Source organism: Diachasma alloeum, unplaced genomic scaffold, assembly GCF_001412515.2.
Source record: "Diachasma alloeum isolate Michigan unplaced genomic scaffold, Dall2.0 Dall_scaffold_00840, whole genome shotgun sequence".
Taxonomy (NCBI): Eukaryota; Metazoa; Arthropoda; class Insecta; order Hymenoptera; family Braconidae; genus Diachasma; species Diachasma alloeum.
In genome coordinates, this window is record NW_021680964.1 from 440,795 (window position 1) to 459,081 (window position 18,287).

Genomic DNA, 18,287 nt, shown 5'->3' on the forward strand with positions numbered 1-18,287 from the left:
TGCATGACTGAAGGAGGTCGAATAAAAACTAAAAAAGATGGAAATAGATATATGAAAAATGTAGTACATAAAGAAATTTTTGAACAATGATGTAATTGTGAAAAAAATATATATATATATATATATATAATAATAATTTTTTATAAATATATATCTCGGGCTTTCAATTGAAGGCCCGAGTTGAAAACCCGAGTTTGTAGCAAAGATGTCAGACAAGATATGAATGTTTTTTTGTGCTCAAACGAAAGAGCGGGTCGAGAAATGGCGTGCTAAGACCTCTGACGATGGTTTTGAACCAGGGGAGACTCCTAGACCCCAATGTACTATACATACTCCTAGACCCCATTGTCCTCCTAGACAATGATGCCACAACTTTGCTTTTCAATTGAAAACAGACATCATCTTTAGAGACATTTGTCATGTTTAGAGGCCCTAGCACGCCATTTCTCGACCCGCTCTTTCATTTGAGCCCAAAAAAACATTCATATCTTGTCTGACATCGCTGCTACAAACTCGGGTCTACAACTCGGGCCTTCAATTGAAAGCCCGAGTTGAAGGCCCGAGTTTGTAGCAAAGATGTCAGACAAGATATGAATGTTTTTTTGGGCTCAAATGAAAGAGCGGGTCGAGAAATGGCGTGCTAGGGCCTCTAAACATGACAAATGTCTCTAAAGATGATGTCTGTTTTCAATTGAAAAGCAGAGTTGTGACAACATTGTCTAGGAGGACAATGGGGTCTAGGAGTATGTATAGAACATTGGGGTCTAGGAGTCTCCCCTGGTTCAAAACCATCTTTAGAGGTCCTAGCACGCCATTTCTCGACCCGCTCTTTCGTTTGAGCCCAAAAAAACATTCATATCTTGTCTGACATCTTTGCTACAAACTCGGGTCTTCAACTCGGGCTTTCAATTGAAAGGCATATATTTTCGGAAGAAAAAAAAAAGTTCCCTATTGAACAATAACTACTTTACCGACTGACCCACTTGTAACTTCAAAACCCCCACCAGCGTCAGCACCGTCCACCCTTCCCCTGATTCCCTCCACCGCCGCCGGAGGTCCTCTCACTCTTCCCTTGACGCCGACGTCACATCCGCAAAGACCCACAATTCGTCAGCCATTTTCGCCTTTCGCCCAAACGTTCGCGAGAGTTTTCTCACCAAAACTTCGACCAAAAACACGTTGAATACCCCCTCAAGGGTCCAAACAACCCCCCAACCCCTGATCGCCCAATCAACCGAAGTAAACAATTAAAGTGAACACCCAGAAGAACAAATACTGAAAATCCATAATCCACCAGTGAGTTCTAATCATTGAAATTGTCGTGTGCTAATGCGTGGCATTTCAGAAACATCTCCAAGTCGCACAATGGCGGAGGACTTGGACGTGGAGGCGATGCTCGAGGCACCGTACAGAAAAGGGGTAAGTGATAATAAATCGAAATATTTGTTGATAAAGAAAATGGACAATTCTCGGAGCAGAGGAATGACTAAATTCACTCCATTATCAAATGTGGAAGGAAAAAAATATATTAATGACTGAGGCATTGTGTAACAGTTGAGGCAGGCGTCCTCATTTCACGTATTGGCTGAAGGCTAATTGATAATCTGATGAAAGAGAAGTAGAGATTTTAATGAAACATTGGAAATTCGTTTTAATTGATTGATCAATGCCATGATTTTCTGTACTTATAGATGGTACGTAACAAATGTACCCTCTCGGTCGTACCGATGATCGACAGCAAGTTCCTTGAATGCACTTGAATAAGAGGTACTTAAGCCATTGCCATCACTATCATCATTTTTTATTTATTTATTTTTTTTTTCAATTTTTTTTTGTTGGAGTTGTGGTGTGAAGGGTGGGACAGGGTGAGTCGTGCTTGGGGGAGGCTATTGGGGATATCCAGGTATTTTTTGCAGTTTGGTACGGACCAGACTGGACACTGATGGAAGAAATTATTTTTATTGAGATGCTTCTTTCTTTCAAATGAATAACAGCTTACGGTGGATATCAGTTATTTCTTCTTGAGATACATTTACTTGAATGGAATAAAATAGTCCTTGGCGTCAAGTCACATGTATTCACCACAAAAATGGAAAAGTTCGATTTTTTTTAACCTAATATAATCTCCAGTCGAGAAATTTTCTACTTTAATGAACTGATCAAAAATTCGTATCTAGGGGATGATTACATTGAGGAATGAATTGAATGTTGTTTTCTCGAACGAAGCCGATGTTTAAATTGAGCTTTCCGTACATCACATTGAACGAAATTTGTGATATCCAAGTTTGTGTAGAATTGTCGTAATCTGTGATTCTGTTATTGTAAACTAATGCGATTTTTTTAAGTCAAGAAATATAAACTTCTTTCAACTCAACGACATCTTACTACAATCTCAAAGCTTTTTCCGCGTAACAATATTCATCCTGATTCGACATACGAAATGCTCACTTCAATTATAATTTACTTGGAACAACGTATGATCGTGTTGATTGAGATAACAACGTATTTAGTCATGAGAATAATTTTGATTTTTGAGTAAATCGACGAATTTCTGGAGTTGGCAAACTTTTGGCTAGAAAGAAATCAAATACTCTCATTATTGCGACAAATAAAAGCAACTTGAATGCTAGAGAAGTTCGATTTCTCCCAATCGAATGTATCTCAAGAAGAGATAACTGATGTTCACTGTGAAATCATGTTTATTTGAAAATTAACAACCAAATGATAGTTGGCCCAAATAAAGTTCTCTTCATAAAATTAATTTCGCCTGTCAGTGTAGATTCAACAATTTTCAACCATCAAATTTGTCAATTAAATTGCATGAGAAATATTTAAAAAGAATTATGAATATTCTGTGTCATTCAAATTACATTTTGCATAGAATTATTATTTTTTAAAGCATTCTTTGTTTATAAATATCAAATTCTGGTACAATTCTAAATATGAATAAGTTGATTACAGTTTCGAACAAATGATTTTTATGACGGAAAATTGATTGTTTGTAAATTATTTATAGAAAATGCTCGAAATTGTCAAAAATTGCAATTTGTAAATTATTCTATCAATCTTTGTTCATAAGCAATCTTTCTAATTTTTTTTCGGATTTTTAAAATGTTTTCTAACGGTTTAATGTCGAGATTCTTGAATAATAAAACCATTGTAAAATGTCCGGAAACTAGGGGTTAGATGGGGCTCAAATGAAAGCTCTGATGTTCGACTAGAAAAGTAGAAAGGCATTTCACTGGAGAAAAAGTGTTCAAAAGTACTTGGATATCCTCAAAGCTTGGCAAAATACCTTTTGGATAGAATGGAAAGAACTCCTTTGATCTCGAGTTATTAAATTAAAAACGGCCCAGTTTCGCTTCCTCCTTACTCCGAGGCAGATCAGTTTTTTATGAATATCTTAGAAATGTAAGTGAATAGCGAACTTTTTGTCCAGAGCATTTTTGGAGAAGGGATTCTGCTCTACAAAAAATGGTCGAATGAAAATTTGGTCATGTTTGTTAGATAACGAGATATTCCCGAAAAAAGACAAACGGATTTGATTCATCTAAGATGAGTCAAACACACCATAGCCGCATTCTTAGTCGAGATGCGAATAAATAAATAAAAACCACATTCGAATTTGAAAACCCTGTATAATACGAAACGTTGTAATTTTATGTTTGAATGTATATAATAATCATGTGTGCAAACAGTCCAATGACAGGGTTAATACTCATTAAAAAAAAAAAAAAAAAAAAAAAAAAAAAAAAAAAAAAAAAAAAAAAAAAAAAAAAAAAAAAAAAAAAAAAAAAAAAAAAAAAAAAAAAAAAAAAAAAAAAAAAAAAAAAAAAAAAAAAAAAAAAAAAAAAAAAAAAAAAAAAAAAAAAAAAAAAAAAAAAAAAAAAAAAAAAAAAAAAAAAAAAAAAAAAAAAAAAAAAAAAAAAAAAAAAAAAAAAAAAAAAAAAAAAAAAAAAAAAAAAAAAAAAAAAAAAAAAAAAAAAAAAAAAAAAAAAAAAAAAAAAAAAAAAAAAAAAAAAAAAAAAAAAAAAAAAAAAAAAAAAAAAAAAAAAAAAAAAAAAAAAAAAAAAAAAAAAAAAAAAAAAAAAAAAAAAAAAAAAAAAAAAAAAAAAAAAAAAAAAAAAAAAAAAAAAAAAAAAAAAAAAAAAAAAAAAAAAAAAAAAAAAAAAAAAAAAAAAAAAAAAAAAAAAAAAAAAAAAAAAAAAAAAAAAAAAAAAAAAAAAAAAAAAAAAAAAAAAAAAAAAAAAAAAAAAAAAAAAAAAAAAAAAAAAAAAAAAAAAAAAAAAAAAAAAAAAAACTCGACTTGAAGGTAAGTTTTCGGTCAATATCTTTGAATTTAGGGAAGATGGGAAAATTTGATAGGAACCTTTTTTATAGAGCAAAAAAAGAGCAACAAAAATGTCCTTAACGAAAATTTCGATTTTTTTATCAAATAACGCGATATTCACAAAAAACTGATGCTCGAGAGAAATCGATTCACCCTGATCACTCCCTTTTCACTTCTGAATTCATTGTTGTTGGGGTTATTCGATAATGGTGAGATTTGGGGGTGAGGGAGGAGTTTAAGCGGATGTAGAAGATAACCTGGAGATAATTATGCTCGAGGAAGAGGTATTTTTCCTGATTAGATTCTGTAGAAAGTGGTAAACTGAGATGAGCTCAATTTTCAGTACCTCGAGATCTGAACGAGATATTGAAATTTTTATCGGTCATTCCGATCTACGAGGGAGGCACAAAAATTCTTTTGTCTCTCTTCGATACGAAAATAGGGGTGGGTGGAGTAAAATGGACACTCTTGATGTTTTCAAAATATTAATATAAATAATATCAATATTATTTTTTGTTAACATTCATAACTCAGAAGCTGATTCATCAGTTGAGCTCAGTCTAGGCTCATCGCAAAGGAGACGAATTTCACTTTTCATTAAAATAAAAAATTATTCCAAAAAGTAAAGGGTCTATTGTCCCCCCCCCCCATTTTTAATAAAAACTTGATTCATCTCATTTTGCCACTGCTATATTGAATTTTCCTTGATTTGCCTCATTTTACTGAGTTTTTCTAGATCTTGGGATTCCTCGGAGGCTCATAATGATGTTTTTTCATGTAATTTCAACCCCTTCAAATAAAAACAATATCTTTAACATGAAAATTCTGACTAACAAAACTGTAATATTCAATGAAAAAAATTGCAAGAATGGGCAATTCCCCTTGCGCATTGTAATAATCATCGAATAATAATAATGAATGCAGAGACTAGGCATATTAGATGAAACAATAGGGTTGAAGGTGAGTTCATTCCAGAAAAAAAAACGGGGCAAACAATTTTATTCCAGATAAATCGTCTCGTGTAATTTTACCCCATGATATTCTCAAAATCAAGGAGAATGCGTCAAGAAAAATGGGCCAAGAAATTTTATACTTGTCCGAAAGATGAGGGCAATTGGTGGTTCATATCAAGAAAACGACTTGTCAAATCAATTCAAGTGACTTTTGCACTAAAACGATTTAAAATTGAGGCGAGAAAACTATTAAATGAATTAACTGAATTTTACTTGATTTGAGAAATTGCTTCCTTGTCATCAAGAAATTGTCCTCATCTTTAGGACAAGTACAAAATTTCTTGACGAAAGTTTTTTTTTTCTTACACTGAGTGAGAGAAAAACAACAAAGTTCTCAAACAAGTCTTACTTGTGCCACGAAAATATTGTTTTGAAAATGATCAAAAAAGGATTTTTTTGTGCAAAATACGGAGAGAGTGCGCCGGAATGAAAAATTTTTGTCGCAAAAATAGATTTAGTAGTTGAAAAAAAATTGCATTCTCTGTACACGCAAGAAATGTCATTTCTAGCACTACTCCTTCGTTATTCGATACTCCCATACGTAATTTGCTCCCGAAAAATCTTTGTTTAATGCGAAACAAGGGATAGTCGTTTTTCGTTTCAGCTGTCTAATAATCACAGACAACAAATGAACCCTTAAATGAAACAATAATAATGATATGATAGCAATTTTGTAACTTAGGGATAAAATATTTGTTGATAAATTTTCCTCTATATGAGACATTTTCATCCTGAAAAGGCGCCGTCTGGCGTGAATTATCCGCCTCTTGAGCCAAATATTTCGTTGCTGTCGAAAGCAGAACAATTATTCATGTTTAAGACTTTCAAATTCGAAACCAAACAAATTCTTTTTTGGCAATTTTCAACCAGCGATTTTGTTGGCCCAAACAAGATTTGTTTGACATGTTTGTTTTTCTCTCAGTGTATGGTGTAAGAATTTGGCTTTTGCTAAACAGTCGTCTGACGACGAAAAAACTTGGAGTCCAGTTTCTACTCCGATAGTAAGTTCCATTGTCTCATAAGTCGTCTGGAAACTCGTTTGCACGTGATTTAAATTGAATCTTCCCCTGGCGAGTATTCCGCTAGCGTCAGCTCCATCACTTGGAATGCCTTCCCAGACGAATTACAATTCAGTAGCGAAGTGGTAAAACGGTATAAGTCAAATTTGACTGTTGACCAGTTTTCAATGAATATCTCGGAATCTAAGGGAGATAGCAAAATTTTTGTCATAATCTTTTTTGTAGAGCCGACTGAGAGCTACAACAAACGTAATTACGAAAATTTCGCTATCTCCCTTAGATTCGAAAATATTCCTCGAAAACTCAACGGGGAGGTGAGTCGACTTAAACCGCTCTACCACTTCGCTACTGAATTTCATTTCTAAATGAAGAAATTAGTGTACCAATCAGAATTTAGGAGGAATATGTCATCTTCATTTCCATAAGAATTGGTTTAATAGTATGGAATTCTTCGAAAAATCCCGCTAGTTTTTTTTTTGTTAAGCCCGCTAGTCAGCCCTAAAATTGTGGCACCAATAAAAAATCGCAACTTGTCCGCTCATCTCTGACCAGATTATCTCTAGCCAATAACATCATGGTAGACTCCCGTCATAATTGAACAAGGCAATTCCCTATTACGAATGAATGAAGCTGAAACTAGCAGAAGATTCGTCAGCGGAAAATTCAATTTAGGGGATATTTAAGTGTAGGAGAGTCAAATAATCATATGTACAAATGTTATTTAAGTGCGAAAGAGTTTGTACATTGCTTAAAAATATTTGTACACCCCTAGATTTGCCTAAGACAAATCTTCTGCTGTCGAATCTTTCGCTAGTTTCAGCTTCATTACGAATGACCGCAAAGTCGAATAAATAATCCATCTAACGTATTATTTCCGATGGTTTGAGCAATGTTCATTGCAACAGTGAAACCCATAATTGTATCATCATGAACAGCAATATCAAGTATTATATAAACTTTATATTATAGTCCCATTGACAGCTGAATCACCGTTTCCAATCATCGCGACAATCAATCACAACGATATTACCTAAAGAATTGAAAAATTCTAACGATCACCCCTTGAAAGTCCATTATCGGAAGATGATAATTTTTTGTACGATTGAATTCCTCGTTTTCTACTCTATATCCACCTGAAATTTGTAAGAAAGCTGCTGACATCACCCAGCATTTCCTTCACCGTCACACAAAACCATTGCCGACGCAGCGATGTTTCCTTGAGATCAGTCAGCGAGAATTTTTGACAGCATGATACACTGACAGAAACAATTAATTTTAGCGAGAGAATTTTATTTGAACCAACTATCATTTGATTGTTAATTTTCAAATAAACATGATTCCACAGTGAATACCAGTTATCTCTTCTTGAGATACATTTGATTGGGAGAAATGGAACTTCTCTAGAATTGAAGTTGCTTTTATTTGTCGCAATAATGAGAGTATTTGATTTCTTTCTAGCCAAAAGTTTGCCAACTCCAGAAATTCGTCGGTTTACTCAAAAATCAAAATTATTCTCATGACTAAATACGTTGTTATCTCAATCAACACGATCATACGTTGCTCCAAGTAAATTATAATTGAAGTGAGCATTTCGTATGTCGAATCAGGATGAATATTGTTACGCGGAAAAAGCTTTGAGATTGTAGTAAGATGTCGTTGAGTTGAAAGAAGTTTATATTTCTTGACTTAAAAAAATCGCATTAGTTTACAATAACAGAATCACAGATTACGGCAATTCTACACAAACTTGGATATCACAAATTTCGTTCAATGTGATGTACGGAGAGCTCAATTTAAACATCGGCTTCATTCGAGAAAACATTCAATTCATTCCTCAATGTAATCATCACCTAGATACGAATTTTTGATCAATTCATTAAAGTAGAAAATTTCTCGACTGGAGATTATATTAGGTTAAAAAAATAGAACTTTTTCATTTTTGTGGTGAATACACGTGACTCGACGCCAGGGACTGTTTAATTTGATTCAAGTAAATGTATTTCAAGAAGAAATAATTGATATCCACCGTAAGATGTTATTCATTTGAAATTGGTTCAAGTATACAATACTTATTCCAAGAAAGAGACATCTCAATAAAAATAATTTTCTCTATCAGTGTAGACACTCCTCATGCGCAACGTACAACGAAAACATCAAAGAATGCAAACGAGCTGTAGAACTGTTTTACACACGATTGACACTCAACTAATCCGATAAATTACTCAATGTTAAATTGCTCAATGTCGAGCACAAGTTGAAACGAAAAAGAATGTTCAAGAAGATTACACTCAGGCGTATTTATCTGGAATTGCTTTGTTCTGAGATGAATTTGAGGGATGAATTCCCCGGATACTAAACAATAGGATCCATCACGTCTTATAAAAAAACCTGACAAAAAATAAAAAAAAATCGTACTGTCTTTGACGAGGGCTCTCTTTTGCAGAAGAAAAAGGATGTGTGGTTGGCCATTGGTAGTTTAAGACCAAGGCATGCTCAACCCAAGATTGCAATGCTTTCCTAAAACCCGATAAGCGATTTGGTAAGTTTGAGACGGGTTTTGCGACTCGGCAAATTCACCTCTCATTGCCGAAATGTATAGTGAAAATGTCTGCCGTATCAACTTCCACTTCACCCTTTAGTGATTTTTCAATGTAAAAGATCATGATATTGTGAGATCAACGTAACTCGTGGGCTTGATGGGCGTTGGAGGGAATTCGTGACATTTCCGGAAGGAAGTTGAAGAGTTTAATTGATTCAAGATTATTAAAAATTTAATGATCATCATTATTGAGATTTAACTAACGTCAGATGATTTGCTTTTTGTCCCCTTGTTCGCGCGTCCCTGCCATCTTGGCTGGCTGGCATGGCATTCAACTGTTTGCTGTTCGTAGGAGCAGGAATCGTCCAAAGATAAGTCCAGGGAGAATGGGTCCAGTAGGAGAGGTTCTGGGTGAGTTTATTTATTTTTCATTCATTTTCAGTTCATCAATTTCTGTAATTAAGGTGAATAAGGCTGGGATGTTAGGGAAGGATGAAAACAACCATTTTGCGCAATTTGGAAAATTTGTTTTTTTTTTTTTCGGTTTTACTTGACGCGGCGCGAGCGCAGCTATATCTAGGGATGGGCGATGAGGGTCGATTAAAGTAGCTCTACCTTTCGGCCGGGCTACGCTGTACTTTTGGATATTTTCAGTTTTTCAATTTTTCAACTAAATTGCATGGAAAAAAATTGAAAAAATTCATACCCAGTCCGCATTATCTAAATTGATTTTCGCAAAATATTGATATTTTTTCAAACATTTCCCTCTTGTAAATAAATAATAAAACTTGTTTGCAAAACAAGGGGTGTCAAAAAAATTCTTGATTTTTTCACATCTAATGGAAAAAAATTCAGATTTTAATCTTTAATTACAATGGAAATGTTGATTTTCACGTAAGACACTGGGTTAAATCCTGATTTTTAAACATTTCTTCTTTGAAACACCAAAACGATAATTAAATTGAGAAAAAAATTGGAATTCCGAATCTAATCGAGTTTTCTGCAATTGTTTTGCAGTTTTCAATAATCTTTGAATTTACCGTAAGGGTAGAGCTACTTTAAGGGTAAGAATAAGGGTTCAAATAAGGGCTACAAGGGTCAGATTAAGGGTCACGGGGGTCATATAGTCCCCTGGTATATTTAGAGAAGTAAAGATTTCATAGTTCTAGCTATTAAGTCACTAGAACTATTATATTTCCCTCTGACCAAAATCATTTGGACAATTATGATTCGTTTATTCATGTTTTATAGAATGGTATCATTTTCTCTACTGAAAATTGAATAAAATATTGTTCACAATATTCATTGAAGAAATGCCCGAAAATATATATTCAACAATGAAAAATTTAAAAAGGTATTCGGATGGCAAGATTCGCGACAAAACTGAAATCGTGTTAAAAAAAAAATCGTTTCCCCCAAAAATTTTCCAATCCCCTAAAAAATGATCCCAACTTATCCAAAAGCCTTATTCACTTAATCACAGATGTTTTTCTTGATTTTCTGTTCATAGCACATTGTTACACGCATCAAAAACGCGTTGAAAAGCATCAAACATAAAAAAGAAACATTTAAAACGCAATAAAAATGAAAAAAAAGTAACAGACGGTAAGCATCGACGTGACAGTCACTCTCAAAAAATATTCTCTTTGTTATAGACACCGTACAGTTAGTGTAAATGCCGCTTTATTTCGATAATTCCCAAACGGTAATACCCAAGTGATGGTGAGTATTAGCCGATGTTAAAAACAAATTCGGTAACGAGCCAGTTATTAAAAAATCGGTGATTATTCATGATTGATTGACTGGACTCAGTTATAAAGAGATTATTATTATTCTCACGCATTTTTCATCGACCGAGTCAGTGTTTTGACAACATTTTGAAGAGGATAATTACGTTGAGAGAAAATTATTCAAAAAAATTCTGATGATTTTAAACGACTTTTTTTTTCTTTTGCAAAACCAGGATTTTTCTTCAATTCATGAATCCAGGATTCAGGAATATTTTCCTGAATTCATGAATTCAGGATTTCTTGGACTGAAAAAGTTGATTAATAGGGAACTTGCATGTTTTAAAAAATTTTTTTTTCCTCAAATATATGCCCCCAAGAACCCATATTTGATAAGGAAACACGGAAAATAGTTTAATAATTATTTATTTGCCTTTAAAAATTGAATTTTTTTAAACGTTCTAAAAAGGCCTATGAAGTCACCTCATCGGAGGCCGAAATTTTTGTGTGGCGCGCCATCAAGCGGTTTAGCACAACTGCTGAAATCTAGGAAAATACTCTGTACATGTATTTGGCTCCAAAATGTCAGAAAAACCGGATCGAGTGATGAAAGTTCCTTATAAATATTGTTTTGTACCAGGATGTAAAAAAAACAACAGTGATAATTATACAACCACGACTTTCGACACTTTGACACAGATTTAAACCTCTAAAATCTATCAACATAGTCCCGTCTACCCTGAGCACGCCTTTTGAAAATCATTTTTCAGCACAAACTTCATTTGTTAGTGCCAATATATTTTTTTTATCCACTTTTAATTATTGTTTCAAAGATAAACCCCTCGATTTGTTTTGGTTGAAGGTCTCGCACTTTAATTCTCTTCAAGTCATTATCAATATTTATAAAACATCTGTGAGTATATGAAGTTTAATAAATTCGGTTTCTTCATTTTCACAACGAATAGACGAGCGCGCGCACATCCCTAGTTTGAAAATATTCGGAAACTGGACTCTGTGCAAGTTCCCTATTCAATGGAAAAAGAAGAGTAAATGTTTGAATCAGTTCTCTTGGCGGTCGAGATCATTCACGATTTGTTTTTTTGAAATTTTTCTCTCTGCGTAAAAAACGTTTTCTCCGGATTGACTGTGACTATTAAATTTTAGGAAAAGCAGACATCGATCTCGCTCCCGGTCAAAATCGAGAGAGCGCCGATCACGTCGATCACGAGATCGTGAAAGGGATGGACACAGGGAGAGGGACAGAGAGAGGGAGAGGGAAAGGGAGAGGGAGAAGGAGAGAGGGGATAGGGGCGATCGTGAGCGCGAGAGGGACAGGAAGAGGAGATCACGGTCTAGGGACAGAAAGGAGAAGGAGAGACATCCTGAGCGCGGCGATCGTGAGAGGACGAGGGAGCGGGAGAGGGAGAGGGAGAAGGATCGCGACAGGGAGAGGGGAAGGAGGAAGAGGTCCCTGACGCCTATAACTCTCCCCAGGGCTCGGCCTCCTTTTGGAAAAGGGGTCAGTCCTCTTGGAATGTAAGTTTTATTTTCCCATGTGCAGTGTCATACTTCATCTATGCACTGACAGAAAAACGACAAAGTTCTCGAACAAGTCTTACTTGTGCCAAGAAAATATTTTTTTGAAAATTATCAAAAAAGGATTTTTTTGTGCCGAATATGGAGAGTGCGCCGGAATGAAAAATTTTTGTCGCAAAAATAGATTCAGTAGTTGAAAAAAAATTGCATTCTCTGTGCACGCAAGAAATGTCATTTCTAGCACTACTCCTTCGTTATTCGATACTCCCATACGTAATTTTCCTCCCGAAAAATCTTTGTTTTATGATGATATGTGATGATATCTTCATGTTTCATTTATTTATTTACTTATTTTTATCCATTTCCCGAATATTGAAATAAATTCAACATCAGCGATAACTGAATTAAATTGAATCTCATCACTTTTCGTAATTTGAAATCCTTCAATCATCATCATTAAAGATAATCGGGCGAGGAGGAAAAATTTTTCCCATTCGGATTTAAAATTCAAGCAATATTAGGGAGTATCTCCGGTTTAAAATTATTTTTGGAGCTAATCAAATTTATTTGTATCGGTTCCACGCATTGAATGGTTTTCAGATTGTTTTTTTTTAAATAAATGAAAAAATATTAATCCATGCGAAAAAGTGGCAACATCGTCGGTAGTTTTTTTTTTCACCAGGAGCTGGTACCACTGGCTCGAGGGAGCTCCAATCACAACGAATTCATCGCTCTCTCTCAAGAGACGTTTAAATTGACCGCGCTACCCCCACCCGATCGGTACTTGGGACGTTGCTGCTCGTTTGTGCTGCGTGCGCAGAAATTTCATTTTTCAGTACTTTTTTCGCCATTATCAATAAACAATGCTCCTAGGCGACAATCTTTTTCACTCAAAAAATCACTGATCACATGTTCTAAATGTGTCTAAAGTTTCATGACTTTGGCTGTATTTTTTCCTTGGGTTTTGCATTTTTTTTTGCTTTCCATAAGATCACGGGTTAAATGACCACTTTCTCAAAAATTCATAATAAATTAACCATGCTCCCCAGCAGTCTGAAACTTTGCACACGCCTTTTCCATCATTTGAAGAATACATAAAAAAATGGCTGCTTTTTTCCAATCCTCCCAGTTCGCCCGATCATCCTTAATACATCACTTCCAAAAATTAATTACAGAAGAACAGATGAATTAACTCCAGAAGAGCGTGACGCACGTACAGTCTTCTGCATGCAGCTCTCGCAGAGAATTCGAGCCCGCGACCTCGAGGAATTTTTCTCATCAGTTGGCAAAGTCCAAGACGTCAGACTGATCACTTGCAACAAGACGAGAAGATTCAAGGGTATTGCTTACGTCGAGTTCAAGGATCCCGAGAGTGTGACCCTGGGTCTGGGTCTCTCCGGCCAGAAACTCCTGGGTGTTCCGATAGTGGTGCAGCACACACAAGCTGAGAAGAACCGAATGGGTAATTCCATGCCAAATCTCATGCCCAAGGGCCAGACCGGACCCATGAGACTGTACGTCGGTTCACTGCACTTCAACATCACCGAGGACATGCTCAGGGGCATCTTCGAGCCCTTCGGAAAGATCGATAATATCCAACTGATCATGGATCCGGAGACTGGACGCAGCAAGGGGTATGGATTCTTGACTTTCAGAAATGCTGATGATGCTAAAAAGGCTCTGGAGCAGTTGAATGGGTTCGAACTTGCTGGAAGGCCCATGAAGGTAACTGATTATGTATGTTGAATCATTGTCAGAAGTCAGGATTGATGACAAATATTGTTAAACTTTACTGGAAATATAACTGGATGAAGTATAAAATCATAGGGATAAATTAACGTTTCGTTTTGTCTCGAGTCTTTCTGATATCATTCTTTTCTTTTTCTTATCGTGGTTCTTTTTTTTATTCTGTGAAACGTGTGGACACACTGCACTGGCATTTATGGTACTGATTAATTTCTTAAACACTGGTGGAAGACATTTTTAGTAGAGAATTTTCTCAAGCACAAAAAAAATCTTCAGCTTTTTTTTCCGAAAAACCGAATATAAAAAATCGGAATAATCTCAAATTTTCTATCATATTCAGTGGTCTAATCATGTTGAATCATTGTCAAGAGTCAGAATTGATGATAAATATTGTTAAACTTTACTGGAAATATAACTGGATGAAGTATAAAATCATAGGGATAAATTAACGTTTCGTTTTGTCTCGAGTCTTTCTGATATCATTCTTTTCTTTTTCATATCGTGGTTCTTTTTTTTATTCTGTGAAACGTGTGGACACACTGCACTGGGATTTATGGTACTAATTAATTTCAAAAACAGTTGGAAGAAATTTTTTGTAGGGAATTTTCTCAGGAAGTTCCTCACACTGAATAAATGATTTTAATCAGTCATAAAATTATAGATGCATCTTATTCCTGTAATTTTTATTCTGGCAGTTTTTTCCCCACTGATATAGTTGTGATCGTTGTTAACAGTGGTAACAGCTGTTAACCAGTTGTTTGAAACAATTATCACAAATTTATCACTCTTCTGTGGATATTTCATTCTATTTCACTCATTAGTTTTTTTTCATTACTTTTTCAGGTTGGAAATGTCACTGAGAGAACTGATCTAATGCAGGGACCATCGTTGTTGGACACTGATGAACTCGATAGGAGTGGAATCGATCTTGGAGCCACTGGAAGGTAATTTATTAGAGGATTTTGTGAACGAAATCAGTAGCGAAGTGGTAAAACGGTATAAGTCAATTTTGACTATTACCAGTTTTTAATAAATATCTCGGAATCCAAGGGAGATGGCAACATTTTTGTTATATCCTTTTTTGTAGAGCCGATTGAGAGCTATAACAAATGTAATCACGAAAATTTCGCTATTTCGATTAGATTCGGAAATATTCATCAAAAACTCAACAGGGAGATAAGTCCACTTAAGGCCCGGGTGTACTATCTTTCGAACGTCATCTCGATGTTTTTTTTTCATCTTTCGTCATCTGAAATTGTCAATTGAGTCCTGCATCATGCAGAAGTTTTGAAAAATTATTTTCAAAACTTAAACTAAAAACTAAACTAAAAAGAATTTTCCCCTCGTTTGAAATTGAAATAAATAATTTCTGACTCTGTATATTTCTTGTTTCTTTTCAGGCTACAATTGATGTTTAAACTAGCAGAGGGAACTGGCCTGGAGATACCACCAGCTGCTGCTAATGCCTTGAACATGGCACCTGTGATATCAACCCCCCAGCCACCCCCTCAGGCAGCACCACCGATAGCTACCCAGTGTTTCATGCTGTCGAATATGTTCGATCCCCAAAAGTACGTACACCTCTATTTATCAATTTTCTTTCTTGTTGCATATCAAGTAGACCTGGTGGGACGAGTGCACCATCTTGCCGGGGGTACAAATATGCAAAATTAATACGTGAATTATCCCTAGTAAAATTATTCATTAATGAATTGTTTTTTTGATGATTCCGTGACAATTGAATGAGAACAAAATTTTAATTTTTAAAAAATAATAGTAGTCTTTTTCTTCAAATATTTTGAGGAGGAAGAGGGTTGGAATTCGAATTCTGCACAACTGATTTCGATTTTTTTCATGTAAAAAAACTCACTATTTGTGTAAAAAAATACAAAAAAAGCCAATTTAGCCATGTAAGAGGCGAATTAATTTTTTTGTTCAGCGATTGGTTTTCTGCAGGAAAACAATAGAAACCCCTCCGCCTCACCTCCTACATTTCCTGGCATTTTTTTCAACTGCAATTATTCTTCCAGTGAAACCAACCCCACCTGGTCCAAGGAAATTCGTGACGACGTGATAGAGGAATGCAACAAGCACGGTGGAGTCCTCCACGTCTACGTGGACCAAGCCTCGCCCCAGGGAAATGTCTACGTTAAATGTCCATCAATAGCCACAGCAGTGGCAGCAGTCAACTCACTCCACGGTCGTTGGTTCGCTGGCAGAGTCATCACAGCTGCTTACGTACCACTCGTCAACTATCACTCACTATTCCCCGACGCCATGACGGCGCTGCAACTGCTCGCACCGAGTGCACCGAGACGAGGGATTTGATCGTCTTAATTAATTGAGGATTAAGCTACAATTTCGAGGTGCTGCGGCCGATCCTAGCTCGGCCGGGCACTTTTTTTTCACGAAAACCTGCATAAATATCAGAGTCATGAAGACTTTTCAATGATTTATCTGTTGTTGGATGATTATTTTTAAGACGTGGAGGGTTTTTTTCTTTGTGAAGTGGCTGAGACGTGGAAATATCTTCGGGCTCGGCTCCTTTATCTGCCAAACGACGTGCAGATTTGCTTTTTTGTTCGATTACCTCGAAATTTCAACTCGACGCCCCGTCACTCAGAGATTATGAATTTGGATTGGAAAAAAAAGTCAAAAAAATTGCAGACAGCTGTAATTGTACGTAGATACGTCAATGGTCTTTCCTTCTTTCTCGAATTTTCTAAAAACTCCCTGAATTTATAATCTATAATAAATTCAGCAGCGAAGTGGTAAACCGGTTTAAGTCGACTCATCTCCCAGTTGAGTTTTTGAGGAATATTTCCGAATCGAAGAGAAATAGCGAAATTTTTGTAATGACATTTGTTGTAGCTCTCAATCGGCTCTACAAAAAAGGTTATAACAAAAATTTTGCCATCTCCCTTAGATTTCGAGATATCAACTGAAAACTGGCCAATAGTCAAAATTGACTTGTACCGATTTACCACTTCGCTACTGAATTATAATTATTCATGTCTCCTCTATTGAAGTCATTCTCCAATATTAATTGAAAACGCTTTTTCAAAATAACGGGGGCATCGACTGGGGATTTAGAGATAAAAATCGAACAAAAAATGAATTTAGATAACGTTCGGCAGATAATGGAATTGGGCAGTCAATTGTTAATTCAGTAATTATTTGGGTGAGGAGTGGGCTCAGGAAAAGGATCACCACAAAAAATGCCTCAACATTTTCTACCGAGGCGACTCATTACCGAGATGATCGAAAAACTAACAATTTGAGAAAAAAAAAGGAAGAAGAAAAACACAATTCAGACAAATTCGTAAATTTCTCAGAATCCAGTGGATTTATTGAAAAATGTTACAGAACCTTTTTTGCAGGGAATTGAATATCTGACAAAAAATGTCTTTTGACATTTTCTCCTACATCCACTCAATCACGAGAAAATTTTCAAAATGTTCAGACTTGAATTCCCTCACCACTTCACTAGTGGTTCGTGAAGAATCGTAAAAAATTGATATCGAATTAAGCGATTGAAAGAAGCAGAAAACTAAAGAAACACCATTTGCCCTCCAAACAACGGAAACCGCCGCAGATATAAATGAAAAATAGTCGAGAAATTATCTCACAATTTTGTTAATTATTTTTATTTTATCGTGTAATACCATTGAACGAAGCCTTCTATTTCTTTGTGATCGATAAACTTTTTCTATCGAATTGATATTTATTTCAAATTGAAACAATTTGACAATTACTTTTAAATTGCAATGAATTTTTTCTACGATGATGATGAATTATTGCGGCGAATTGAAGTAGAAGATGACAAATATATTTTTTGAATCATAAATGTGTAATTGAAAGTTGAAAATTCATCGTAAGATTGATTACAACAAGTGTAGAGAGTAAATGTTTATTCTACATTAATCATTATGTCCTCTATTGATGTGAAGACGAGGGGCATATCTGCTGACATCATTTACTTATTTCATCATGAGTAATTAATGTAGCTTTTGAGGAGTGGATTGTATATAAGTTTTGTAAATTATCGAGCTAGTGAGGTAGGATGTAAACGTTGATTTTAATTGAAGGAAATTCGTATTACTGAGATGTAAGCTTTATGAGGAATATTAAACGTGAGAAAATAATTCTTCTGGTTGTTATTTCATCTAAATGTTTTGGTAGAATAATCCCTGATAGTTTCCGTTTCTCTATATTATAAAAATCCAAATCGACTTCTGGTGATGAAGATTTAGAGCTGTACAAACGGAACAATTTACTAGATGATAATGAAACCAAGTACAAACCATTGAGAGCTTCAAAAACAGTCGTACACCCTGTACAAGATAAATTAAATTTTTTTAAATGACGATTTCGTTT

The 18,287-nt window shown here is 35.0% G+C and overlaps 1 protein-coding gene across 2 annotated transcripts; it reads left to right on the forward strand.

Moving 5' to 3' along the window:
• Positions 1-1,082: 1,082 nt before the first annotated feature.
• LOC107044925 (RNA-binding protein 39) lies at positions 1,083-16,701 on the forward strand. Of its 2 annotated transcripts, none has more exons than XM_015267006.1 (7): positions 1,083-1,419; positions 9,254-9,312; positions 11,793-12,164; positions 13,340-13,901; positions 14,754-14,854; positions 15,311-15,481; positions 15,941-16,701. In XM_015267006.1, the coding sequence occupies exons 1-7, from the start codon at positions 1,330-1,332 to the stop codon at positions 16,236-16,238; spliced, it is 1,653 nt and encodes a 550-aa protein (XP_015122492.1). In that variant the 5' UTR covers positions 1,083-1,329; the 3' UTR covers positions 16,239-16,701. The 2 variants fall into 2 exon arrangements, with proteins under 2 accessions (XP_015122492.1, XP_015122493.1); XM_015267007.1 differs by having other exon boundaries at positions 13,340-13,889.
• The last annotated feature ends 1,586 nt before the right edge of the window (positions 16,702-18,287 follow it).

Excerpts from the sequence above, each read along its gene's own strand:
- LOC107044925 (XM_015267006.1), top strand. The coding sequence starts at position 1,330 with ATGCGTGGCATTTCAGAAACATCTCCAAGTCGCACAATGGCGGAGGAC. Across the intron at positions 1,420-9,253 it reads AGGCACCGTACAGAAAAGGG|GAGCAGGAATCGTCCAAAGA; the intron begins GTAAGTGATAAT and ends TGCTGTTCGTAG. Across the intron at positions 12,165-13,339 it reads GGGGTCAGTCCTCTTGGAAT|AAGAACAGATGAATTAACTC; the intron begins GTAAGTTTTATT and ends AATTAATTACAG.